At 38.0% G+C, this 27076-nt stretch overlaps 1 protein-coding gene across 1 annotated transcript; it reads left to right on the forward strand.

The window, feature by feature from the left end:
* Positions 1 to 27001, forward strand: mccc2.S (methylcrotonoyl-CoA carboxylase 2 S homeolog). Its single transcript, NM_001097886.1, is given in 17 exon segments — positions 1 to 165; positions 1846 to 1912; positions 3445 to 3529; positions 5201 to 5302; positions 8363 to 8490; positions 8761 to 8873; positions 10069 to 10182; positions 13013 to 13077; positions 15073 to 15172; positions 15892 to 15987; positions 16594 to 16666; positions 18282 to 18358; positions 20500 to 20566; positions 21921 to 22077; positions 22916 to 23030; positions 24706 to 24791; positions 26791 to 27001. Coding segments are annotated over 17 exon segments (1689 nt in total). The 5' UTR covers positions 1 to 39; the 3' UTR covers positions 26909 to 27001.
* Positions 27002 to 27076: the final 75 nt, after the last annotated feature.

The following is a 27076-nucleotide window of genomic DNA, read 5'->3' on the forward strand; positions in this document are numbered from 1 at the left end:
GTTGCTCGGTGCGTGCAGGATTCCAGCAGTACCGGGGAGATGTTGCACACGGTGAGGCCAGGCCTCCTCAGGCACTGCTCCATGGGGTGTTTCCGCAGATTCTACCACGGAGACAAAGTGGCCACTATCGGGACCAAGCCGGACTCAAACACCCCTGTTTACCAGGTAGGTAGGCCCGCCCTTGTCTGACAGCTTTCACCCTGCCCTGCAGCTCGCTGCCAGTTGGACTTGGAGTCAAAATAGGCCCTGGCATTTCAAGTACACAGAGGCCTAACCAGTTGTATTGTATCTTACAGCAGCCCCTCTGGCATTTGCCAGAATTCACAGATTGCCTGTCCAGGCCTGGCTGGCACCTTCTGGTCTTGAATCCAGGGATTCCTTAACCTGCAGTTTTATCAATAACTCCCAGCACTCCCCACCAGCCATGAGTTGTATCAGCACTATCTGGAGACTAGTATGGCATCTTACAGCTTATTGCAAGGTGCCCATGGGCTGTCATCCAGTCCTAGTGTATATTCTCATCTACTGGGCCCTGGATTAATTCATCTTTCTCTGCAAAGTAATCTGTCAGGTAGGGTTGCCACCTGGCCAGCATTTTACCGGACTGGCCGGTAAAAATGATGGTTGATTCGAATGTTATTAATTAAAATAAAATAATATACAGGAAGGCCGTTTTTTTTTCCAGAAAAAGTGGCAACCCTACTTTCTGGCCAGGGCACAAAGGACTTTTGCATATAGGGCTGCCAACTTTTCTGGAAAACAATACCAGCCTACCTTTATATTTATCTTTTTTCCCCTAGACAGAATAGCTCCTCCGTCTCTCCTGGTGTGCAGTCTCTACTGCACGCTGAAACAACGATGGAGGGAATAAGACTTCGTTTGGCCAAGGAGGGAGACGGGGCAGCGCAGTGTGGGGGTTGGGGGTGCGGGAAGAAAAAAAAAATGCCGGGAGAGACGGAGGAGCAATGCTGGGAACTGGGGAGCAACTGGCAGGCAATGGCAACGACCGTGGGCTGGGGGATGCGACATGTGCATCACTTAGAAGTGCTGCCCCATCTTTCTGGCAGAGCAGAGTGGCCAGGAGAGATAGCCAGGGAGGAGAAATCAACTACTGCAGAATGGATGGTCACCCTGTCGTCTTTTCTCAAGAAGAGCGGAAGTGGAGTTTCATTGTTATTTTTTTAATAAAGGCTTTGCAATTTAAAAGTTTAATTTGTGTTGGTGTTTATTTTTTGATGTATACTAACAATTTTTTTTTAATGTTACTGGTCCTTTAACAGTAACTGATAATTGCCACATATATTGTAGGTAGCACATGTGCTGGGGCAGAGTTTTCATTAAGTGACTTCATGTCCACAGTTTGCCTTATATTCTGTCAATGTACTCTCACTGTTATAACATGAAAAGTACATGGCTGCATCTTTCTCATAATACATGCATCAAAACACACATACTGGGGATATGGCATGTCCACACCTTCAACTAAAACACTTTGTACCCCCGATTCCTCAGATATCACATGGCTGATAGAGGTTTAATGAGGTCTGAAGGTGCAATTAATAAAAGGTACAACATTTTCTCAAGTTCTAGAACTCTATATCAACCAATTAGCAAATAGAAATAACTGTTATCCTGATTGGTTGCTTTATGTTAATAAACCTGGTGCAACTATTTTATATTGCTCCATTAGAACTGTTTAAGCATGCCCCATCTAGAAAGCAGAAGGGTACAAATAATGTCTTTCAGCCTCATGCAGGGGCTCTGGCGTCTCTGTCTCACTCATACTCGGCAAACCCCTAATCCTTTGCTTGACCTTTAACTACTGTTTCTAAACTGTTTCCATAGGAAAGCTATGAAAGGATGGAAGCACTAGTAACGGAACTCAAAGAGAGATCTCAAAAGATACGTTTTGGTGAGTTCTGCCTTTTAAACCTTGCTAATTACTCCTCTTTGTTGTGCAAAGGGCATAAAGCTGGACTGATCCAATTGGCAAACCGGAGTTACCGACTCTGTAACTGTTCTAAATTGATACATTTAGTTAGGGATGCACTGATTCCAGGAATCGGTTCGGGATTCGGCCAGGATTCGTCCTTTTTCAGCAGGATTTGGATTCGGCTGAACCAAATCTGAATCCTAATTTGCATATGTAAATTAGGGGTGGGGAGAAACATTGCATGACTTTTTGTCACAAAACAAGGAAGTAAAACATTTTTCCCCTTCCAACCCCTAATTTGCATATGCAAATTTGTAGGATTCGGGTCAGTATTTGGCCGAATCGTTCGCAAAGGATTCGGGGTTCGGCCGAATCCAAAATAGTGGATTCGGTGCATCCCTACATTTAGTTGATACATTTGTTATATTAAGCCTTGCTGAGCAGAATCCTGGAGCAGTTTCATTAAAGGCAACTGTTAGAAATGATACATTAGTTGCTAATATGCCACAGATACTGCTGAGCAATGTATCAACTAATTGTATCAATTAAAAGTAGCAAATTGTAACAGTTCAGATTCTCCTGGATCACTGAGCTGCCAGACAAACACCAGAGACAAGAACATTAAACTTCAATTTTGAGAAAACGGTAAAAAAAGTAATAGATGGAAAGTAATTGAAAAAGTCTTTGTTTATGGTGAACAGTCTGTTCTGTTAGTTTGTCATTCTAGAACCAATGAGTACCAGTAGAATATAAGTATTATAAGGGATTTTTTGGGACCTTTTCGGCATGCTCTCAAACACGTGGAAAAGCCATCCACAGTCGAGAAACCATGGTGACCGGTAAGGAGTCATATAACTCATAAAGGAGACGGTTATTTTCTTGCGTGTATAGGACTGTGCTGTTTTGGTCCAGGTTGGCACCTTGAATGCTGATCTCCTTTATCTAATAAATATCCTTGTTCAAGTAAAGTTAAAAGGTTTCATTTTTATGCTAAAAGGGACATGGGACATTAGAAGGCTTGCAGAGCAGCTTTCAGCCAACAGTATCTTTCATTTCCCCCCAAAGACTGTAGTGCAGTGCTTAATAAAACACCATACAGGTAGGAGATCCCTTATTATCGGAAGCACTTCTGCCGTAGAATCCATTTCAAGCAAATAATTCAAATGTTTTAAAATGGTTTTCCTTTCCTTTTTAATAAAACACTACATTACACTTATTGTAACTAAGCTGCATGAATCCATATTTCTCTATTGGGATTATTTAATGTTTTTATGATTTTTAGCAGGTGTGATCCAAATTACAAAAGATCCTTTAGCCATAAAACCTCAGATCCCCAGCATTCTGGATAATAGACCGATACCTTCTAGGCATGAATAAAATCAAATTTTTGTTACAATGTTCCTTTAAGGTTCACATGCTAACGGTCATATGAGTTTTTCTTATTTTGCAAACATTATAAAACCCCAAACAGTGATTGACAAAATATTTTGCTTATTTTTTATCTTTTTCAGGAGGAGGGGATAAGGCCCGAGCACTTCATACTTCAAGAGGGAAATTGTTACCCAGAGAAAGAATTGATAGGCTTATTGATCCAGGGTATGTTTTTTTACTTTTCAGAGTTACTTGGTCCTTTTAGTTCCTCTTTGTTCCTTCACATGTTCTCTTTTTTTTTTGTCATAATAATAAAAAGACAACCCTCCGATAGTGGCCCCAACATGATAAGGTCCTCAGGTGGAACCGGAACGTCGGATAAAAATGCAAAAATAAAAGCATTCCTTCACTACTGAAAAAGGAGTGTGCTGATCCCTTATTCTTGTATAATTCATCAATTGATCGAGCACCTCCAACTATTGGATTTCAGAAGTGTGGGCGCTCCAAGCTATTTTTGTGTGTGTGTATTTATATATATATATATATATGTGTGTGTGTGTGTGTGTGTGTGTGTGTATATGTATGTATGTATATATATATATATATATATATATATATATATATCGTTTTTTTTTTTTAAATACTTTCTACCACTTTTATTTAAATTATTTTAGCTTTTTGTTGAGGAACCCAGTTTGAAATTTCAGCAGCTGTTTGGTTGCTTGGGTGCAATTTACCCTAGCAACCAGGCAGTGGTGTCAAAAGACAGGAAGATAAATTTAAAGATAAGCAGTAAAAAGTAAGAAAAACAATAAAATTGTATTCTCACGGAGCAATAGTTTTTTGGCTGGTGGGTTCAGTGACCCCTATTTGAAAGCTGGTTAGAAGCAGAAGATGAAATCTGATCATTCAAAAATAAAAATTAAAGACCTATTGAATTAGACATTCTATAACAAACTAAAAGTTAAGTTGAAGATGAACTTAGGAATGGGGCAAAAAAAAAAAACACCAATAATTTCCATTGCATATTGAACCCTTATGTGTTTGAAGAACTTATTGTGATTTCAGCCACAATTACTCTGGAATTCTGGGATAAATTGCATTGTGGGTAAAAAAATGGTAATGTGCATCCAATTAACTGCACTGTTTGTCAATGACCCTTACCATTTTATAATGCACATTTTAACAGATGCCATTCAGTGCTCTTTATTACTGTGCCTATAGAATGTCTTATTTTTAGTAACTTTTCAGTAATTCTACGTTTTATTTTTTACAGTTTTTTATTTTTATTATTTGTGTTCTTTGTTTTCCTATTTCCAGTTTTCAAGTTGGTGGGTCATTGACCCTGGCAACAGAAAAACTATTGCCCTGTGAGGCTGCAGTCTTATTACATTCTTATCGTTACTTTTTATTGTTACTATTTCTATTCAACTGTTGATATTCCAGATTCTCAATCAAATCTACTTCTTGGTTGCTAGGGTAAACTGGAGCTTACCAGCCAAATAGCTGCTGAAATTACATGCTGGAGAGCTGCTAAACAAAGTGCTAAATAATTCAAAAGCCACAAAAAATATGACCATTGCACAAAACACATTGCAAATAGTCTTAAAGTAGGAATGTCTACATCATACTGAAAAATTATTTAAAGGTGAACCTTTTTTATATATTCACAGTAGAATCCCCATTTGTGAAACATGGTGTAAAATCTGAGAACAACTTGAAATCAGGGAAAGGCATTATGATTTATATATTGTGGAAGCACAAAAAATGGTGTAAAATGTGAAGACTTAAAGTAAGGGGATTGAGGTATCACTGTTTGTTTAATATTTATTGTATCCGTAAATTGTAATGTTTTAGAAGAAGCCGTGTGTTATAAAGTGTAACATTCTTTTTCAGATCGGCCTTCCTGGAGTTTTCTCAGTTTGCTGGTTACCAGTTATATGGTAATGAGGAGGTACCTGCTGGGGGCATTATTTCTGGTATAGGACGAGTGTCTGGGTAAGTGTATAAGAACCTTTAGGCCAATGGCACACAAAGCTTTTTCCCACCAGCATATTTAAGCCTCTTCTGAGTGTTAGTATCTGGAGAAATATTCCCCAAAACTACAAGCATAAAAAAACACAAAAGAAGCAATAAAGAAACATTAAACAAAAAAAGACAAAAGCCCTGTAATAAAATTTCATGCACTTTCCAGAAATGCCTCTATATTAGTGACTCATAAAAAGCCAATGATCAGATCTTAGGTACCCAAGACCAACAGTAAGATCAGCCCCATTTTGGCCCGAGCCAATGAAACCCAGATCTGGTTGTCTGGTGACCTTGCCAAATGAGCAGAAATGGTAGTACATGGCTACCTTTAACGTTATTTTTTTTATTTTTTTATATATTTTCTATTATATATTTGTTTCCAGAAATCTCATGTTTATGTTGTATTTGTTCCTTGGCATTTGACAGTTCATGAATTGAAAGTAGAAAAAAAAATTACTTGAAATTTTTGCATAGTTTAAATATAATATACAAAAAGTCATGAATCACCTTTAAAAAATATTTGTATTTTAGCTATAAATATAGTGGGTTGAATAAAGAGATTTAATAGTGTACTTCAAATCATTAAATGCAGTTTGACATTGCCCAAGTTGAAAAAAATCCCACCATTGTAAAATAACAGTAGATTTACATGGTAAGTTAGGTTGAAAAAAGACACACATCCAACTGCTAGTTGATCCAAAGGAAGGCAAAAAATCTTTTTGAAGCTTCTCCAATTTGGGGGGGGGAAAATCCTTCCAGACTCCAAGATGGTAACCAAACCAATCAACTTGTACTAACAGCTATTATTAGTTACCCTGTATTACCTCAATTGTTACACCAGTTGGCAAGACACAATTTCTGAATTGTTTAGTTTCTTACAGTAATTGCACAGTAAATATGACAACCTACATACAGTGGTGTGAAAAACTATTTGCCCCCCTCCTGATTTCTTATTCTTTTGCATGTTTGTCACACTTAAATGTTTCTGCTCATCAAAAACCGTTAACTATTAGTCAAAAATAACATAATTGAACACAAAATGCAGTTTTTAAATGAAGGTTTACGTTATTAAGGGAGAAAAAAAACTCCAAATCTACATGGGCCTGTGTGAAAAAGTGATTGCCCCCCTTGTTAACTTAACTGTGGTTTATCACACCTGAGTTCAATTTCAAAGGTTATAAAGCCATTTCTAAAGCTTTGGGACTCCAGCGAACCACAGTGAGAGCCATTATCCACAAATGGCAAAAACATGGAACAGTGGTGAACATTCCCAGGAGTGGCCGGCCGACCAAAATTACCCCAAGAGCGCAGAGACAACTCATCCGAGAGGCCACAAAAGACCCCAGGACAACATCTAAAGAACTGCAGGCCTCACTTGCATTCAATTAAGGTCAGTGTTCACGACTCCACCATAAGAAAGAGACTGGGCAAAAACGGCCTGCATGGCAGATTTCCAAGGTGCAAACCACTTTTAAGCAAAAAGAACATTAAGGCTCGTCTCAATTTTGCTAAAAAACATCTCAATGATTGCCAAGACTTTTGGGAAAATACCTTGTGGACCGACGAGACAAAAGTTGAACTTTTTGGAAGGTGCGCGTCCCATTACATCTGGCCTAAAAGTAACACAGCATTTCAGAAAAAGAACATCATACCAACAGTAAAATATGGTGGTGGTAGTGTGATGGTCTGGGGTTGTTTTGCTGCTTCAGGACCTGGAAGACTTGCTGTGATAGATGGAACCATGAATTCTACTGTCTACCAAAAAATCCTGAAGGAGAATGTCCGGCCATCTGTTCGTCAACTCAAGCTGAAGCGATCTTGGGTGCTGCAGCAGGACAATGACCCAAAACACACCAGCAAATCCACCTCTGAATGGCTGAACAAAAAAAAAATAAAGACTTTGGAGTGGCCTAGTCAAAGTCCTGACCTGAATCCTATTGAGATGTTGTGGCATGACCTTAAAAAGGCGGTTCATGCTAGAAAACCCTCAAATAAAGCTGAATTACAACAATTCTGCAAAGATGAGTGGGCCAAAATGCCTCCAGAGCGCTGTAAAAGACTCGTTGCAAGTTATCGCAAACGATTGATTGCAGTTATTGCTGCTAAGGGTGGCCCAACCAGTTATTAGGTTCAGGGGGCAATTACTTTTTCACACAGGTTTGGATTTCTTTTCTCCCTAAATAATAAAAACCCTCATTTAAAAACTGCATTTTGTGTTTACTTGTGTTATCTTTGACTAATAGTTAAATGTGTTTGATGATCAGAAACATTTTGTGTGACAAACATGCAAAAGAATAAGAAATCAGGAAGGGGGCAAATAGTTTTTCACACCACTGTACATATATACATGCATGCATCTGTGCGATGGAGACTAGGGGTGTTTCAATATCAATAACGCTAGTTATGGTCTGTGTGATACACTATATTTGTATTATACATATATGTATATGTTACATCTGCTGAGTGTGCACTGTCTTGTCCTGTCCCTGCACTATGCTGTCTTGCAAGAGTTGCATACTTTTGCACTTTCACTTTTTGTCTGTTGTCGAGTACATCTATGTTGTGTGTAGCACCATGGTCCCATAGCAACGTTGTATCATTTCACTGTGTATTGTACAAATGTATATGGCTGAATGACAATAAACTCACTCTTGACTCTCCTGACATGTTTGGAATAATAAGGAGCCCCCCCCCCCGTTAGGTTAGGGTGGTTTTAATGAATGTAATAAAAATCTAGTATTTTATGCATATAATCAGATATAATACACAAGTTCAATAAAACGTGTGACACGAATAATATTATAAGAAATTATATATCCCTGTTTAACATTGAGGATATTAGTACCGAGGCCACCATAAATGCACTGGACATGTATACATCCTCTCTGACTTCTAATTGCCTTTTATATTATGAAAGAGGTACATTATGTTCTATATATTAGTATTCACGCTTGCACTGGTATACTGTGGTGTTATGAAAATTGTTAGTATGGTCCAATTGTAGAATCTTACTTTCTTTTTTGTTAACAGGGTAGAGTGTCTGATTGTAGCCAATGATGCAACCGTGAAAGGTGGATCTTATTACCCAATTACTGTGAAGAAACATCTCAGAGCACAAGAAATTGCAATGCAGAATCACCTCCCTTGTGTATACTTAGGTGATTATATAGGATATTGTTTCTCGGCTATAGCACTGCTCAATATGTTGGCGCTATATAAATACATGTTGATAATAATAATAACTTTTTTAGAATGTAGCAAAAGTCATAAGAGTGGTAAAATTGCATGAGTTGTGCTTACCTATCCTTTTTAAGTTATTAAGCGGTGGTGTGTATGATCTAACAGTGGCACCAAGAGTTTTTTGGGCAAACAACACTGTTGAGGCAAAATTATGTGAATTCATTAACTTTGACCCTTTATTATTCCAGTGGATTCTGGAGGAGCAAATCTCCCTCGACAAGCAGAAGTTTTTCCTGATCGGGATCACTTTGGGCGAATTTTTTACAACCAAGCAAGAATGTCTTCTCAAGGGATATCTCAGGTACTTAAAGTGATACTGATACTAAAAAACTGCTTTTAAAAGGGTTTGTTCACCTTCAAATTAACTTTTAGTATGACGCAGAGACAATTTATTATTTGTGGTTTTTGAGTTATTTAGCTTTTTATTCAGCAGGTTTCCAGTTTGGAATATTAGCAATTTGGTTGCTAGGGTCCAAATTAAATTAGCAACCATGCATTGATTTGAATAAGAGACTGGAATATGAATAGGAGAGGGCCTGAATAGAATGAAGTAATAAAAAGTAGCAAAAATAATACATTTTGTAGCTTTGCAGAGCATTTGTTTTTTAAATGGTTTCAGTGACCCCCATCTAAAAGCTGGCAAGAGTCAAAAGAAGAAGGCAAATAAAGCAAAAACTATAAAAAATAAATAAAAATAAAACCAATTCAAAAGTTGCTTAGAATTGTTCATTCTATAACATACTAAAAGTAGGGATGCACCGAATCCAGGATTTGGTTCGGGATTCAGCCTTTTTCATATGCATATGCAAATTAGGGGCTGGAGTGAAATCAAATGACTTTTTGTCACAAAACAAGGAAGTAAAAAATGTTTTCCCCTTCCCGCCCCTAATTTGCATACGCAAATTAGGTTTTGGTTCGATATTCTACCAAATCTTTCACGAAGGATTCAAGGGTTCGGCTGAATCCAGAATAGTGGATTCTGTGCATCCCTAACTAAAAGTTAACTTAAAGGCGAACCACCCCTTTAAAAAATAGGAATGTATATTAAATATATTTTTAATAGTAAACTTTCATGTTCAGAGGATCTTAGGGAGGCATGCGCAGCTTTTGTGATATATTTTAGATAATGGGGATAATGTAGCCATAAATAACACAAAAATCTGAATGTGAATAAATCATAGGTCTGAAAGCATCAGGACAACAATCTACTTAATTTTAGTTACTGCTAAAATAAAAGACCTAAGATATAATATTTTATCATTTTAGGTGAGACATAAGGTTCAAACATTGTGTAGAGAAATTAAGGAGGAGAGTGAGGGTTGTCCATGTTTGTATAGGTAGCCACAAGATAGAGAAAGACAGAATAAGTAGTTAATGGGTAAGATGAAAAGCCTGTTGTTCATAAATGTTTCTTTAGTTGAATGTAGTTCTTTTTAAAAAAAAAAAAAAAAAAAAAAAAAAAAGCTTTTTATTTAATAGAGCACTTATGTTTGTAGATTGCAGTGGTTATGGGATCCTGTACAGCTGGTGGAGCTTATGTCCCAGCTATGGCTGATGAAAGTATAATTGTGCGCAAACAAGGAACCATTTTCCTGGGTGGCCCACCATTGGTAAGTAGCCCTCATATTGTCTGTAAAGCAAGTTACCAGGCTAAACATGCCCATGGCTTATATATTTAGGAGCTTGTGTAATTAATACTTAATTGCAAAGCATACCAAATATGTGAAATCTAGTTAATGGATCATAAGATGCATGTAAATGTTTGGTTTGGGAATTATTAATAGACAAATATGATATCGTTGCTGCTGGTTCTTTAGTTTTCTTTTTAATAGAGAGCCAAGAGTTTCTTTTTTAGAGGGAGCTGCCTAGATTTGTTTTCAAAATAGTTTTTTTGTGGCATTTACCTCATTCACATATGGTTGCCACCATACTGATATTTTACCATCTCAACTGGTAAATATGGCAGCTGATAGCTGGAATTATTATGGCAAATAGACACAGGGCTGGTATTTTTCTCCTGAAAGGTGACAACTCCTTACTCATGTCCCCAATACAGTCCCATCATCTCGCATTGTCTTCTTGTTCATGACCACCCTGTGCATATGTTGCATCATATATAACTTGGCTGAAACATGTCCAGTAATTATCGTCTAGGGGTCCACTCATACAATGGCGTTTTTATATTGTATACTGCTAATTGAATCTGCAGATTTGTTTGTCTTTAGAATGATTAATGTGTAGAAAACAAATCCTAAACAGGATGAGTTATTAATCTGTTTTCAAGTGTTAATTTTGTACTCTGACAACTGCCTTTTGCTTTGTATTGAACTGTGCTCTAGGGATGTAGGTAGGACATAAGGTTGGCTAAACATTGATTTTTGTATTTGCTCAATAAAAGTTGAAGAAAAATAGATAATAGTGATAAGGAAAGTATGGCAGCTATTTTTCATGCATATCTTTCCATTGGAGTATTCATGCTGGGGGGGGGGGTATGGCAATGTGCAATATAACCCACAATAATCCTCAATAATTATACCATCGCTGTCTCACATATTTTCCTATAGTTTGGATATATTTCCAGTCTGTCTCAAATCACTGTATACAACATTTTTAATCTGACGACACCATATGACAAATGTATATACCTATTATCACCCAAGGGTGCACTGATTATGTTATTCACTTACTCGATAACACTGTAAATACATTGGGAGCTTTTCTGGGTATAAGGATTAAGAACTTAAAGCAATAAAACGCATAAGAACAGAGGAAATCCAGCATTGAGGACTCACACAAGCATACAGTTATCAAAAAAGCTCACTTTATTTAAACACCATTAAAGGGCATGTAAAGTCTAAAATAGAATAAGGCTAGAAATGCTGTACTTTGTATACTAAATATAAACACGAACTTACTGCACCACAAGCCTAATCAAACAAATAATTTATGCTTTCAAAGTCGGCTACAGGGGGTCACCATCTTGTAACTTTGTTAAACATCTTTGCAAGACTAAGACTGTGCACATGCTCAGTGTGGTCTGGGCTGCTTAGGGATCGTCATAAAAAAAGCTGCTTGAGTTCTGCATGGCTGGGAAGTAAGGCGGGGGCTCCCCCTGCTGTTCATAAGTATGATTGTTTCCCTGCTCAGCTGTTAGGGACCGTCTGACAATTCCTATCCACAGCAGTAAATCAAGGGAGAATTTCACTGCATACAGTCAGGTTTCTTATAAAAACAGTACACATTTTTTAATTAAAGTATATTGGAGATAGGTTTCTTTTTCATTAAAGAAAGTAAAAATGGGATATTATTCTTTTGCCTTTACATGCCCTTTAAAAACAAATAATTACTTGAAAAACATTACAAAAAGGATCAGTGACACATGATTCCTTAACCCTTTTAATGGCCTAATTACCTGGGTACAGAGGGGATCATAGATTCCCCCTCATACACTGATAATCTAGTGTGTCCACTGTCTTATATAATAAGTACTCAGTAATAGACCCCTCAGTCCTAAACCCCAAGAATACTTAATATGACAAAAGTTAGCACAATGATCAAATGGCATTAAATACATGAGGGGATCTCAAGGCACCGGGAGGCACAATTATATTTAAGCAAGGTTGACTATGAAGATTTTTATTCATCTAGGTCATGGTATATCTAGTATAGGTAAATCTAAAAACAACTGGACTTGAGTAAATCTGTTGAGTAATCATTGAAGTTGTTTCACTTCTAAAGGTGGCCATACACGGGCCGATAAAAGCTGCCGACAGACCGAGTTGGCAGCTTATTGGCCCGTGTATGGGGCCCCCCCGACGGGCTTCCCCGATCAAGATCTGGCCGAAAGTCGGGCAGAACTCGATCGGATGGGACTAAAAAACCCCATCGCGGCCGCATATGTTCGTTGTTACCATTTTTAGGATCTGATCATTGGGCCCTAGGGCCCACGATCGGATCAGCCCGATATTGCCCACCTCAAGGTGGGCATATCGGGGAGAGATCCGCTCGCTTTGCGACATCGACAAACGAGCGGATCTCTCCGTGTATGGCCACCTGTATCCGAGCAGCTGAGTTCAACTGACTGGTGTGGGAAATTCCTGGCATATAAACTCTTCCACTAATCCAATCACAATGGCACATTGTAACTCTTCAGAGCGGTGACATCTGAAAATTCACAGAGGTGTTGATTCTGTGTAGTTACTGTGATAGGATTATCCAATGTGTCATGCAACTCCTAGAACTGATCTTCCCCAACGAGCATTTAGACAAATGAGCTTCCTCAATGTGTTTAATGCTGTTTAATCATTGTGCGTACTAGTGACTAACACTACTTTTTCGAGACTTTGCATAAGATTAAATATATGTTTTTGGATTTCTTTGCCAAAGACCTGTGAGCACAAAAGTTAATTTTCAAAACTATAATTTACTTTGTATTTGCAGGTAAAAGCTGCAACTGGAGAAGAAGTGTCAGCAGAAGACCTGGGTGGGGCAGACCTTCACTGCAGGTAATATGCCTGGGAACAGAAGTATACTGTAATAGTGAGAGTATTGTGCTTACGTTTTGTTTTGTCAGCTTGATCTTTGCAGGCCAGTTTGAGGGTAACTGCCTGATCATCACATCCCTTAGTGATTTTGAGAGGTATCAAGATGACTGCACAAAATGTTGATTAACACTGATTAATGCGCTTACTTGCTGATTTTTTCAGTGCTGTCCTACATAAGTTCAGTGGGCCAGATAATGCCCTGCCCAGCTCACCCAGAGTCAAGCAATAGAAAAAGGAATTCATTTATAGGAGAAGGAATACCATTTTGCACTTGGGGTTTCAAAAGTTAGGCACCCCAAGTGACTTTTACTTACCCGACACCCCAGGCCGATGCTCCTACCAGCAGAACCATCGTTTTAGAGAGCACTACGGAGCAATCCTCTTCCTGCTTTTTCATTTTTCAAATTTCTCAGGGCAGACACATGCGCAGTAGAGCAAAATAGCCGGCTTTTTTGTTAAAGTTTAGTTATTCCCGCTCTACTGCGTTTGCGCTGCCGCAAGAAGACCCGAAGAAGCAGGAAGAGGATCAGTCTGTGGTGCTCGCTAGGAGAACCCTGGGCCGGTGCAGTTTTATGCTGATAGGAGCAAAATGGTATTTCTTCTCCTTTTAAAAAAAATTATGCCAAAATGTTGCCAATGTTTGCATATTGAACTTCATACAGTCTATCATTTTTTTAAAGTCTGTGCACTGTGCAACAATTCACATTCCAATGGATGCATGACATGCAATTTGCACTGTATTTTTGGGTGTCTCCACAACTAAGATGGAATTCTGGGCGACAAGTTTGAATTGAGCAGGGCCGGGACTAGGGGTAGGCAGAAAAGGCACGTGCCTAGGACACAACGGGGTTGAGGGAGATGGTTACATATCTTTTCTGTAGCCTAGTCATTCATTTTACATAGTCCCCATCTCCCCTAAATAGTGCTCACGAGAGAGCTTGTTCATACATGTGCGCACAAATGAACATACTCATTATTCGTGCATGTGCGCAGGAGGATGAAATAGCAAAGTTGGCGGGGTTGCCTAGGGTGCTGGTTGGCTGAGGTTGGCCCCGCCCTGGCATTGAGGGTATGAAACAATGGTGATATGTGCACTGTGTTTGTCAATGAACAAATAAAATGAAAAAGACTAGGCTGCAAATATCAACTAATGTCAACTAATGTTCTTACTCTTGGGGCCCTACCTGCTTTATTTTCTTTTTCTATTTTTTTTTTTTTTTTCTATCATCTGCTTTTTGTTTTTATTTCTTTTTTTGAGATTTCATTGCAAGATGCTTTCCATATAGAACAGTGACCATAAATTCAGTTATAGAATACCTTCAAGGAGTCCTTTTCTTTCAGAAACTGCGTATTGTAATTTTCCATAGAAACCTTCAGCATCTTTGTACCTAAGTGAAGGTTGCCCCCTGATTCATTTCTTTTTTTGATTTAGGTTGCTACTGGTTTATCAACACTTCATATATTTTCAAAATACTTCTTTGAAGTTTGTTGCTTCTCAAGCACCGAAAAAGATTGTAAGCTCTATAGAGCAGCTATTTACTAAAACTCTGTGTATAATTAATAGCACTGAAGTTTTATGCAGATCACTGTGGGAACCCTATCAACAATACAGTATATACTAAAATTCCAAGGCCATGGCTACCGTTGATAATTGTAATTTGCTATACTTGAAGAGCTTGTTGTTAACCCACACACTTAGATGATCAGATGTACTGATCCAGTTCTGTATGTCCACTTATTGAGGCTGATGTTGGCAGAAAAACAGTGAATTTTTTTTTTTTTCATGTAAAAAAAATATTTTAGTGCTAGTTAACTAGTTCTGTAAATGAAATTGAGCCCTCAACGGAAGTTGTAACCATCTCAGATAGGTTGATTAGTTATGGGCATAACAGAGGCTCCTGCATATTTGTGTATTAATGTTTTTATAAATGCTGAACACTTTTTTGTATTATTCAGGAAGTCTGGAGTGACAGATCATTATGCTTTAGATGATACTCATGCTCTTCATCTTGCTCGGAAAACCGTGAGGAGCTTGAACTACAAGAAGACCTTAGATGTAAGTCAGACAGACTATCAGTATTAAGCTGCAGGATGGCCATGTCATCAGATGAGACTGATTGTACATATTTGAGATCCCTTATACAAAAACCTGTTATCTAGATAACTCTGAATTGTAGGAAGGTTATCTCCTATAGACTCAATTTTAAGTAAATAATGGAAATTTAAAAAAAAAAAAAAATGTTTTCCTTTTTCTCTCTGCTTGAACTGTGCTTTGTACTTGATCCTAACTAAGCTGTTGTGTTTGTGTCTCCTGAAGACCAGGGGGTAACTGTGTTGTGAACTATACCTGTGTGTTTTTGTCATAAAGGGGCCAAACATGGGGGTTCCCAGCTATCACAGCATGTGGTGCCACCAGGCCCGGATTTGTGGAAAGGCCACAAAGGCCCAGGCCTATGGTGCCAGGGTTTTAGGGGGCGGCATTCTGCCCAAACACAGCCGCATTGGTTCAGAAAGCACTGGGGATGCACAGGCGATACAATAGTTTTTAAAATTCCCCCAATGCTCCAGACCCGAGGAAAATTTGCACATGTGCAGAAATGAAGGGGAAGGGAAGGTGGCAACTAATGGCAGCGGACCTAGGGGCACCCACAATGTAAATCTGGCCCTGGGTGCCACAATCACCTTTTGGGGATGATGACCAGCTTTGGTAAGATTTATATTCTAGTGGTGCCTTGTATGGATGAAAATTAAATAATGTTGCTTGATAATTTCTAGGTGACTGTGGAGAAGCCAGAAGATCCTCTTTTTCCTGCGGATGAATTATATGGAATTGTCGGTGCTAACTTAAAAAAGAATTTTGATGTGCGAGAGGTAATTATGTCCTCAGCATACACTGGTGCACTGAGAAATAATATAACCCTTCTATAGAAGGACTGCTTTTCTAGCAACCTAATACAGTAGATTCTTCATATAGTATACAGATGACTTCCTTCAACCTAAGTCCTCACAATCCCATTGCTGTGTATAATATTCAGCAGGGAGCCGTGGGCATTATTTCATTCTGGGCAATCCAGTAAAAGTAGCATTAGAGTACTGAGCACAGAGAATGAAATCAGCATCCCACTAGATGCTAGAAGCCATGAAATGCAAGCACTCCTACATCTATAGCTGACCAAATGCTTGATGTGATCTAGAGTCATTGTTCACATACAAATAAGAAGAAAATTGCCAGCTTTTGATTTCAATATGTGTAAATATGAGAGTTTAACATTAAAAAACATAACCAACACTGAGTGAATTTGCATCTAGGCAGTAACCTATCGCAATCACATTTTTGTTTTATTATTCTACCTTCAGCTGGTTGGGGGAAAAAAAGCTAATCAATGATTGGTTGCCAGGGCTGTGGAAAACGTCACAATTTTATGAAAATGTTTTTTATACGCCGTGTAAAGCTTTTAAGTTATATGTTCTTTTAAGGTCATTGCTCGGGTTGTGGATGGAAGCAAATTTGATGAATTTAAGGCATTATATGGAGATACCCTAATAACAGGTAAAGGAATGTTGCTATTCACATTGTAATGATATAATATATGTGTATGTTTTTAATGATCAAAAAGCAGATAAATTAGAAAAGTTAAACATAAAGATGAAAAAAAACCTTAACGTTCCAACCAGCTACTTGAGTCTGTAAGGCATCAAAAATCCTGGCAATCTTAGGTTTCTTTATTAATCATTGAACATTTTAAAATAGATTTATAATTTAATAAAAAACGTCAAACAAGGCCATAGTAGCATATCATCCCAAGAACCTCAGCCTCTCGCAGTGAACTGCATGGAAAGAGCAGACACAGATTCTTCTATGTACTGAACAGAAGGGGATTATGGGTTGTGGAGTTTGGATTTGGCTTTGACTAATACCCACTGATGCTACATTATTTTAAATTCTTCCTTGTATTTCTTTATTTGTGGGCAATTATCCACTTCTTGGGTGTCTTACTATTAAATTTTTTCGAAGGCAAGAAGATCAAACATTTTAAATTATTAATTATAATTTATTGACATACTGATATTGCCCTGCACACCTAGTATAAGTTCTGTGTTTATTGCCAACCGCTCTGCTTTATTCTGCCATTTTTACCATTTTTGGCTAAACAAAAACCTCAGTAGTTCTGTGTTCAGTGCAGCCTCTGTGTTAAAGGGCATGTAAAGGCAAAAAAATAAAATCCAATTTTTACTTTCTTTAATGAAAAAGAAACCAATCTCCAATATACTTTAATTAAGAAATGTGTACTGTTTTTATAAGAAACCTGACTGTATGCAGTGAAATTCTACCTTTATTTACTGCTGTGGATAGGAATTGTTAGACGGTCCCTAACTGCTGAGCAGGGAAACAATAATACTTATGAACAGCAGGGGGAGCCCCCGCCTTACTTCCCAGCCATGCAGAACTCAAGCAGCTTTGTATTTTTCCCTGTAGAGCAGTTGGCGACTGTGTAGAGATTTGTATTGGATTTTGTTTTTGTCTTTACATTCCCTTTACTGTTTCCAACTCCAGCTGCTGGGACAAAGATCAAGAGCCAGATTTAAACATAAACTATTTGGAGGATTTTTGTGCTGCAGCCACTGTTTCTGCAGAGTTGGAGAAAGTTTGTATTAAACAATACATAAACTATAAAATCCACATTAGATTACATGACAACACAGGACCCAGTTGATCTTGCTATTGGCTTCTGGCAGATATTATTTGACTTGTGATGTTTTGATCATTTATGACGATCCCTAAGCAGCCCAGACCACACTGAGCATGTGCACAGTCTTGGTCTTGCAAAGATGTTTAACAAAGTTACAAGATGGTGACCCCCTGTGGCCAACTTTGAAAGCATAAATCATTTGTTTAATTAGGCTTGTGGTTCTTGTTTATGTTTAGCATACAAAATACAGCTTATTCTATTTTAGACTTTACTTCCCCTTTAAATATAGGTGTGTAATGTGCCATGACAAAGATAGAGGGCAGGTTATTGCTTCTAGTAAATCAAAGGGCCTGTTAGTCAGTTTTTCAAATTTGTTTGCCTTTACACCAATCATAAGTGCTATTTTCTGTTACCATTAAACCTCTGATGTTTATTTGTGCTGCATATATGAAAGGTTGTGCTTTTTGTTTTTAGGGTTTGCCAGGATATACGGTTACCCAGTTGGTATTATTGGAAATAATGGAGTTCTTTTCTCAGAATCTGCAAAAAAGGCAAGTATACTAAAAGGATGAACTATGTTACTACCTTTTAATTATGTTGTAATCTTATATTCCCTTGGTAATCAATAACAGTAGCCACCAGCATAAACGAATCGGATAATTCCTCTGACCACATCCAGTTAAGCATAGACATGCCCTGATCCGTAGAAGCTCCCCATCCCAATTTATACAATTTGCCTGATTTTCTGCAGTGTTTTATAACACATATGGAAAACAGTGGTTCACTACTATTCCACAATTTGCTAAAAGGTTGAAATTGAAAATGAGAATTTGAAGATTTTTTCTTTCATTACATAAGGTTTTTTTTATATTTCTTTTTTGCGTTGAAACATTATTGGTTATGGTATTACAAAACAGTATCAATACCATTTTAGACTTGTAACACATTCTTGAAAAGTGGTGCTTGAGAGTTATTGAGGCAGCCCACCTAAACAGACAGACATACAGATAATATAAGATTCAAATTAAAGGAGAACTAAATCCCCCGTAAGAATGAAGAATATGAAGGGTCCCTGGCACCAATGTTTTTTTTATTGTGTAGGGGACCCTGGCACCAGTTATTTTTTAATTTGTAGGGGACCCTGACCACCAATTTTTTTTTTTTTAGGAATGCACCAACTCCACTATTTTGGATTTGGCCGAACCCCCGAATCCTTTGCGAAAAATTCGGCCGAATAATGAACCAAATCTGAATCCTTATTTGCATATGCAAATTAGGGGTGGGAAGGGGAAAATTGTTAAAAAATGGATTGTCATATAGTAGCTCACAGGAGATCCATCATCTCATTTGGCCTCAAAGCAGAAAGCTCATTTTTTAATTCCTGATTTGGGGGCAATTTTTGGTTGCATAAAAAACAGGTTTATGACCAAACAAACTCTCCTTTAGGCTGCTGCTCCACATAGTGCAACCGAATAGCCAATTATATCCTTTATTTGGCAGGAACATTTTTCATGCTTGTTGTTGCTCCCCAACTCTTTCTACATTTGAATGTGGCTCATGGGTAAATTGTTGTATGTTTGATTATGATGTATGGTATGGATGCCTCTTGGACAGGTATGTTGCAATTAGGGTTGCCACCCAGCCAGTATTTTACCAGCCTATCGGGTAAAACATCTGCCAGGGCTAGGGCCAGTATTACAAATTTACTGGCAATGTAGCTGCCGGTAATTTGTAATACCCTTAACAAAAGCTCTTGCCCTCCGGTGGAAACGTACCTTTTCTTCGTCATCTTGTCCTTGCACGATGTGTCACCGCCCCCTTTTGCGGCACGACCCACGTGGCTCCGCCCCCTTTTCTGCATCACGGCCCACCCCTTTGCAACCCTATATAATTAACAACTATTATTATTATTTATAAAACACTAACATATTCCACAGTGCTGTACAGTAATTTGGTGCATATATTGAACATAAAGATAACAAAAAACAATAGCCAATAACTGATACAATAGGTAAAAAGGTTCAGAGCATACGAACTTCCTCATAAAATGAAGGTGTAATGTATAAAATAATGAGACTAAATTGATTGGTTAGGTTCTGGGCGTAAATACCATAAATGAACAATGACGTGTATTTTGTTTATGCTGGAATGATGTTCCATGTCTCATGTTAAAGCAGAAGTTATGTTTAAATTAAATCTTGTTCAATTCTATCACTTTATACTTTATTAGTTCTGATCATATAGATTCCTTAAAGGAATAGTAACATCAAAAAATGAAAGTATTTTAAAGTAATACAAATATAATGCACTGGCGTGTTTGCTTCAGAAACACTACTATGTAGCAATGGGGCAGCCATTCAAATGAGAAAGGCTCAGGTTACACAGCAGATAAGCTCAGTAGAACATAATGGTGTTATCCGTTACTACTACTGCAGTTCCTGGATTTCCCCTTTGGTTCCGCCTTTTTTTCAGTTTCCACCATTGCTGCACAGCAGCTTGTTTATATGAACTATAGTAGTGTTTCTGAATCAAACACGTCAGTTTTATCAGTGCAGGGCAACAGTAAATGATGTACACTTTCTTTTTTTGGTGTTATTGTTCCTTTAAGAGGGCAACAACACATTTAAGGGATAATTGCCTTCCCCTGCTCTTTGCCATCATTTTCATTTCTTTTTCTGCTGTTTTGTAACAGGGGACCCACTTCATTCAGCTTTGTTGTCAAAGAAATATACCTCTCATTTTCTTGCAGAATATTACAGGTTGGTATGTCATTCATTACTTGCTCCTTTTTGTCAATCGTGTAATTCTGACTTCAGCCTGTTGAGCTATGACTGACTTTTTTTCTCATAGATTTAACTTGCACTGAACTGGTTGCTGATTTTTCAATAAGGATTGTTTTCTGCAAATGAAACCTTTATATCAGTATTTATTGTTTTGGTTCAATGGAAATGTCTATATTGCTCTGTGGCAAGACACTTGGTAATAATCAATAATAACTATGTTTTTAAAGCCTTAAAACGTTTGTAAGTACCCAATTTATAAGCAAGGCACGTGGTGGATGTAAAAAGTAATCTAGCACCTCATAGTGGAATTTTGGGAGAGTGTGGAACTGCAACTACCAACAACCCACTACACTTAGATTCTCTTTATGCTGCATTCTTATTTCTCCTAGCTTTTAGCGCTGACTCACACAGACTGTGATATTGTGATTGCCACCCGAGGTAAAATGGGAAAAACTGAGTCGGAACCAAAGGGGAAATCCGGGAACTGCAGTTATACTACTTTTATATATCTACTTCTTTAGTTACGCTTTAGTACTACTTTAAACATAGGCTAAAGCTGCCATAATAAAGATAGTGAACTACAAATACTGACATTTAGGGGCCGATTCACTAACTTCGAGTGAAGGATTCGAAGTAAAAAAAACTTCAAATTTCAAAGTTTTTTTGGCCTACTTCGACCATCGAATGGGCTACTTCGACCTTCGACTACGACTTCGAATCGAAGGATTCAAAGTAAAAATCGTTCGACTATTCGACCATTCGATAGTCGAAGTATGTGGGAAGGTCCCCATAGGCTTGGCTAACTTTTTTTGATCGAAGGATATTCCTTCGATCGTTGGATTTAAATCCTTCGAATCGTTCGATTCGAAGGATTTTATCGTTCGATCGAAGGAATAATCCTTCGATCGTTCGATCGTACTATCTGCGCTAAATACTTCGACTTCGATATTCGAAGTCCAAGGATTTTAGTTCCTAGTCGAATATCGAGGGTTAATTAACCCTCGATATTTGACCCTTAGTGAATCAGCCCCTTAATGCTGTTGATATACATTTGCACAAATTTTAAAAGGCAAGTGATCCCCCAAAATAAAAATTTGCCTAATAAAACAAAACCTAATTCTAAGCAACTTTCTTATGTAAAAAAAAAATGTTCAGTACAGTAAAAAATGTTCTGTTATTTGTAAAAACTCGTTGTTGTAATGAATGTATATTGCATTGTAGATTCATACATAATTACACCACATGATTTCACGGAGTCACGAGGAACTCGTATTTGCTTTGCATAATAAATAAATATGGCGATTGTAATGTTGGTCACTTTGTTTTCCAGGTTTTATGGTCGGCCGAGATTATGAAGCTGGAGGGATAGCAAAGGATGGAGCAAAGATGGTGACTGCAGTGGCTTGTGCTAATGTGCCCAAAATAACTGTCATCATTGGAGGTTCTTATGGGGCTGGAAACTACGGCATGTGTGGCAGAGCTTACAGGTACATCTTACATAAATATCCCCCCTTGTAGTGTGATTTTTAAAGAAAATTCTAATTGCTTCTTTCTAAAAAAGAGATTTTTCCACTGCTCAACTCCACTTGTGTTGATATGTTTTATGTCACTGTCATTGTTCCCCCTCCAGTTCAATATAGTGCAATACACATAGGGACATTGTCACTATTATTTGACAAAAGTTCCAACAATTAACCTTATTTTTCCCCACAAGGAAAAAAAAATAATTTTGTTTTAATTTGCTCATGGAAAAATATTCATATTCGATGACCAGGAAGTACCAGTTTGTTAGGTAGGCAACACAATGGTTTTCCTTTTTTTACCCTAGGTCAGTACTCCCCTAGTGTTAAATAATGGTTACATAAATCCCTTGTAAAAGCATTCAAGATGGTGGCACAGCGCTCACAGGAAAATTACCCTGCAATGGTGCTGTTTTATTTTTCTTTATGGAAATAAAACACCTATCTCCTATCTGGAGACCCATTCCCACTGTGCCAGGGAATGTGTATTTATGTGTAAGTGCTAATGAGCTCATTATAATGAACGCTCCTGCACTTGCTCATAGTTAATTTAAGTGCCAATGCTTTGCCCACTGTTTCAAGCACTGAGAGGAAAAGTTGTGTTAAATCTAAGGCAGCTGGATGGGAGGTTAAGGGTCTTCTTTGTGTTTCATTCAACTGTAACAAATATATTTTCAACAGAAAAATGGGGGTGTTTGTTGCTAATAGGTGGATTTTTTTATTTTAAGATGCTTGTTTTTATATATATTTTTTTGTATTATATTTACATATCTTTATTTGCTCTTTAAATTGCCTTCTTTTTCAGCCCTCGGTTCTTATACATGTGGCCAAACGCCCGCATCTCTGTAATGGGCGGTGAACAAGCCGCAACTGTATTGGCTACAATTGCAAAAGACCAGAAAGCAAGAGAAGGGAAACAGGTGAATATCATCTTAATTTTTTAATCCCACCTTGAAAAGGGGATTTTTCACAGCAGCTTGATTTTAATGTAAGGACTATATTTATTTATTCATTCATATATTGGGCTTGAACCTGTAATCCTGTGTTTTCTTGCTCTTCATAAAAAAAATTCTGTATCGCTGTGATTCCGTATAGTTTTACTATACTGATAGGAAATACTGATGAGCAATGGAATAGAGTATATTAAGATGAGCTGTCGAGGGCCAGTTGTACCTTAAAAATAAAGCTGGGCACAGGCATAATCTGCTGGGCACATCATGTTCATCCTGGCCATAGGTTTTATAATGAAATTGCACATATATTCTTGGGAATGCCCAAGAATATTTGCTTTTAAGGGTTCCTATTAATAATTGTGAAAATACACTTTTCAGATGCAAATTAGGCCGAATCCTGAACCGAATACAAACCCTAATATGCATATGCAAATCAGGGAAAGAAAGGATTAAACCACTTATGACATTTTTTTTAAAACTGCGTTGTCTGTGTGACAAAAATTCGGTGTGATTGTAAGATTCCTGTTCAGTTCAGCCAGGCGCTTGGGGGCAAATTCACTAAGCGCCGAACGCTAGCGTTACTTCGCTAGCGTTTGTCATTTTCATTACTGCGCAAACTCACTAACGAACGCTGGCGTAGTTTCGCTAGTGTTACTTCGCACCCTTACGCCTGGCGAAGTTTCGCTAGGGACGTAACTACGCAAATTCACTAACGCGCGCAGTGTACTGAACGCTACCTTTTACGCTAGACTTCCTTCGCCACCTCAGACCTGGCGAAGCGCAATAGAGTAGATAGAAAAATTTTTGACTTTTTTTGAAACAATCCCTAAGTCCCAAAAAACGCTGGCGTGTTTTCTACATTATGGGTGATAGGCTGAAAAAGATCGAAAATTTTTAAGGAGCTCCCCTCCTTCCCCCCTACATTTCCTGACTCATGGCAACTAACCTAGACAGTGGGCACATGTGTAGGGCAAAATAAAATTTTTATTTGATGATTTGAAGGTTTTCTAGCCATTTGTAGTGCTGATGCGTATTCCTCCATTGAAATTTGAATTTCGCGCCGTATGCAAATTAGCCTTCGCTAGCGTAACTTTGCTTTACTTAGCAAATCAACGCTAGCGCAACTTCGCAACCTTACGCTACCCCTGAGCGCAACTTCGGATTTTAGTGAATTTGCGGAGCGCTGACGAAACTACGCCTGGCGAAGTGCGGCGAAGTTGCGCCTGGCACAACTTCGAATGTTAGTGAATTTGCCCCGTAGACTCTTCCGATTCGGAATCCTGCTGAAAAAGGCAGAATCCTGGCGCAATCCCTAACCTTATCCTTGGTGCATTCCAAAAAATCACTGTGTGTGTAACTTGTGTCACAAGAGTGTAACACCTGCTCAGTGGGTTGATCGTGTCACGTATACTATGCTGTGGGGACCTGGGCTGCTGCATTATGAAGTTATTTACACATAGAGAACACAGACATGTGGATCTGATCTGATGGAAGCTATCATCACACACCAGGGCACCAGGATGCAGAATTCTTGTACAACTTACCGTATGCCATTCTGTCAGCAGCACCATTGTCAGACCCCACTTAAAGGCTTCTACCTGTTTGGCCAATGACATCAAATACATTTTTATTTTTGTTCCAGTTCTCTGAGCAGGAAGAAGCCGCTCTGAAGGAACCCATCGTTAGGAGGTTTGAAGAAGAGGGGAATCCGTATTATTCAAGTGCACGGTGAGATCATTTTAGTAAAGGAGAATGAAAGTTACAGAGGCATTTTTATTGCCAATAAATTAGCTTCAATATTACAAGCTAGAATGCTATATTTATTCTGTAGAATGTTTACCATACCTGAGTAAAAAGATCTAGAAGCTTTCTGTTTGTTTAGGATAGCAGCTGCAGTATTAGCTTGGTGTGACATCACTTCCTGTCCGAGTCTCTCCCTGCTCACTTATAGCTCTGGGCTCAGATTACAGCAGAGAAGGGGGGGGGAGGAGCAAACTGAGCATGCTCACGCCCGGGGCATTTAGGTGGACCTTTCTGATAAGGCTTACTTAGTTTTAACCTTTCCTTCTCCTTTAATGAAGTGTATGGATGTAAACGATATGACACATGCTCGGCCTATTCATTTATGTTTTGGTTTTTTTTATAATGAAACTTCAACTCCCCTAAATGCCTTTAGCTTTTGTAAGTTGAACTGAACTTAAGGTCTACTTTGCAATATTTAATATATTTTATTCTACTGCTCATTTATAGCTGAGGTTTTCACCATGTTTTGTTTGTCTGTGACAAGATTACACACATATGGCAACACTGTCAGTAGATATTCTCATAGTTTATTGAAAGTTCTAGAGAAAGAAATAAACATTAACCCCAATTTTACCCTTACTGACTCTAAGGCTGGTTTTCCATGGGTGTATAGCAGGTAAAATAAACATTCTCTCTACTCTAACTGACCTTGACTTGCCCATCTGCCATTAAAAAAAAACTACAGTTTGGGAAACCTTGATTTAGAGTAGTGATCCCTAACCAGTGGCTCATGAGTAACATGTTAGTCACCAGCCCCTTGGATGTTTCTCCCAGCGGCCTCCAAGCAGCTTTTTTTTTAATTTCTGGATTGGAAGCAAGTTTTGGTTGCATAACACAACCAATTGTTGGCTGCCAGTCCACATGGGGCAGTAGTCAGCCACAGTTTAAGTGGCAACCCCAGGGAACCTTTTGCATGCTTGTGTTGTGCTCTGATTTAGGGGTTATTTATTAAAGTCCAAATGCAAAAAATAGTTTTTTGTTTTTTTTTACTTTAAAATCTGAATTTTTAGTGGAAAAATAATCTAATTTATTATGCCCCGCAGAATCCGAAAATCTCAGACCTGCCGGGTTGTATAAGTCAATGGGAGAGGTCCCTATCCTATTTGGAAGTGTCTGCCGCTGGATTTAGCCAGAAAATCCATTTATTTCGGGCTTTTCAGGCAAAAATCCAGTGATTCTGGAAAATAAATCAGAAAATTCGGATTTTCGCTCGATTTTATGATTTGTCCCTGATCCAATGAAATCATGCTTTTTTAATAATAAATATGGTTCTTTCAATGTTTGCTCTGTGAGGTCAAGAAATAATGTAAATATCTTGATCTTGCTTGTACTTATAAGCATGTAAACTCAAGTTGAACAAATGTCGGCCTTTGTTGATATCTATATTAATAAGTCAAATCAACTGGACTTGCTGTACATCCCCGCCTCCTTGAAGACATTTTTGCTATTCATCCAACTAGATTTCTCCGTTTCTTCTGAATTGATTATATAGTGAATAAAGTACCCCCTCTTGTAAAATATAAGGATATTATAAGTTACCGAGGAGTTTCATGACCATATAAAAACACGAGGCCGAAGGCCAAGTGTTTTTATACAGGTCATGGAACTCCAAGGTAACTTCTAATATCCTCATATTTTACAACTGGGGGTACTTTATTTATTATAATACACAAGTTTCAGTGAGTCATGTGACAGAAATGACATCAGAACTCACCGTGTATAACTGATGACATCAGAACTCACCGTTTATAAGGATATCATTTTCAAGATATTCATGGCTTTTGTGTATTATATATGGATATACCATGACTTGGATGAATGAAAACCTTCACAGACAGCCTTTATTGAATTTTCTTTCTTTTCTTTACAGTAAAGATACTAATATTATAACTGCTAACACAACATCTTATATCTATGTTTTTAGATTGTGGGATGATGGAATAATTGATCCTGCTGATACCAGGTTGGTTCTGGGACTAAGTCTGAGCGCAGCTTTAAATGCTCCGACGCAGAAAACACAATTTGGAGTTTTCAGAATGTGATGAAGTTCTGAGTATAATGTCAACGTTGGAATCAGGAGACCTCGGACATCCCGATCTATTAATATATCATTGTAAAATAAAATCTTTTATATATTTACTGTATGTGTGTGCGTGTGTTGTTAAAGGGCATGTAAAGTCTAAAATAGAATAAGGCTAGAAATGCTGTAT

The sequence above is a fragment of the Xenopus laevis genome, chromosome 1S (assembly GCF_017654675.1).
Source record: "Xenopus laevis strain J_2021 chromosome 1S, Xenopus_laevis_v10.1, whole genome shotgun sequence".
Classification (NCBI taxonomy): Eukaryota; Metazoa; Chordata; class Amphibia; order Anura; family Pipidae; genus Xenopus; species Xenopus laevis.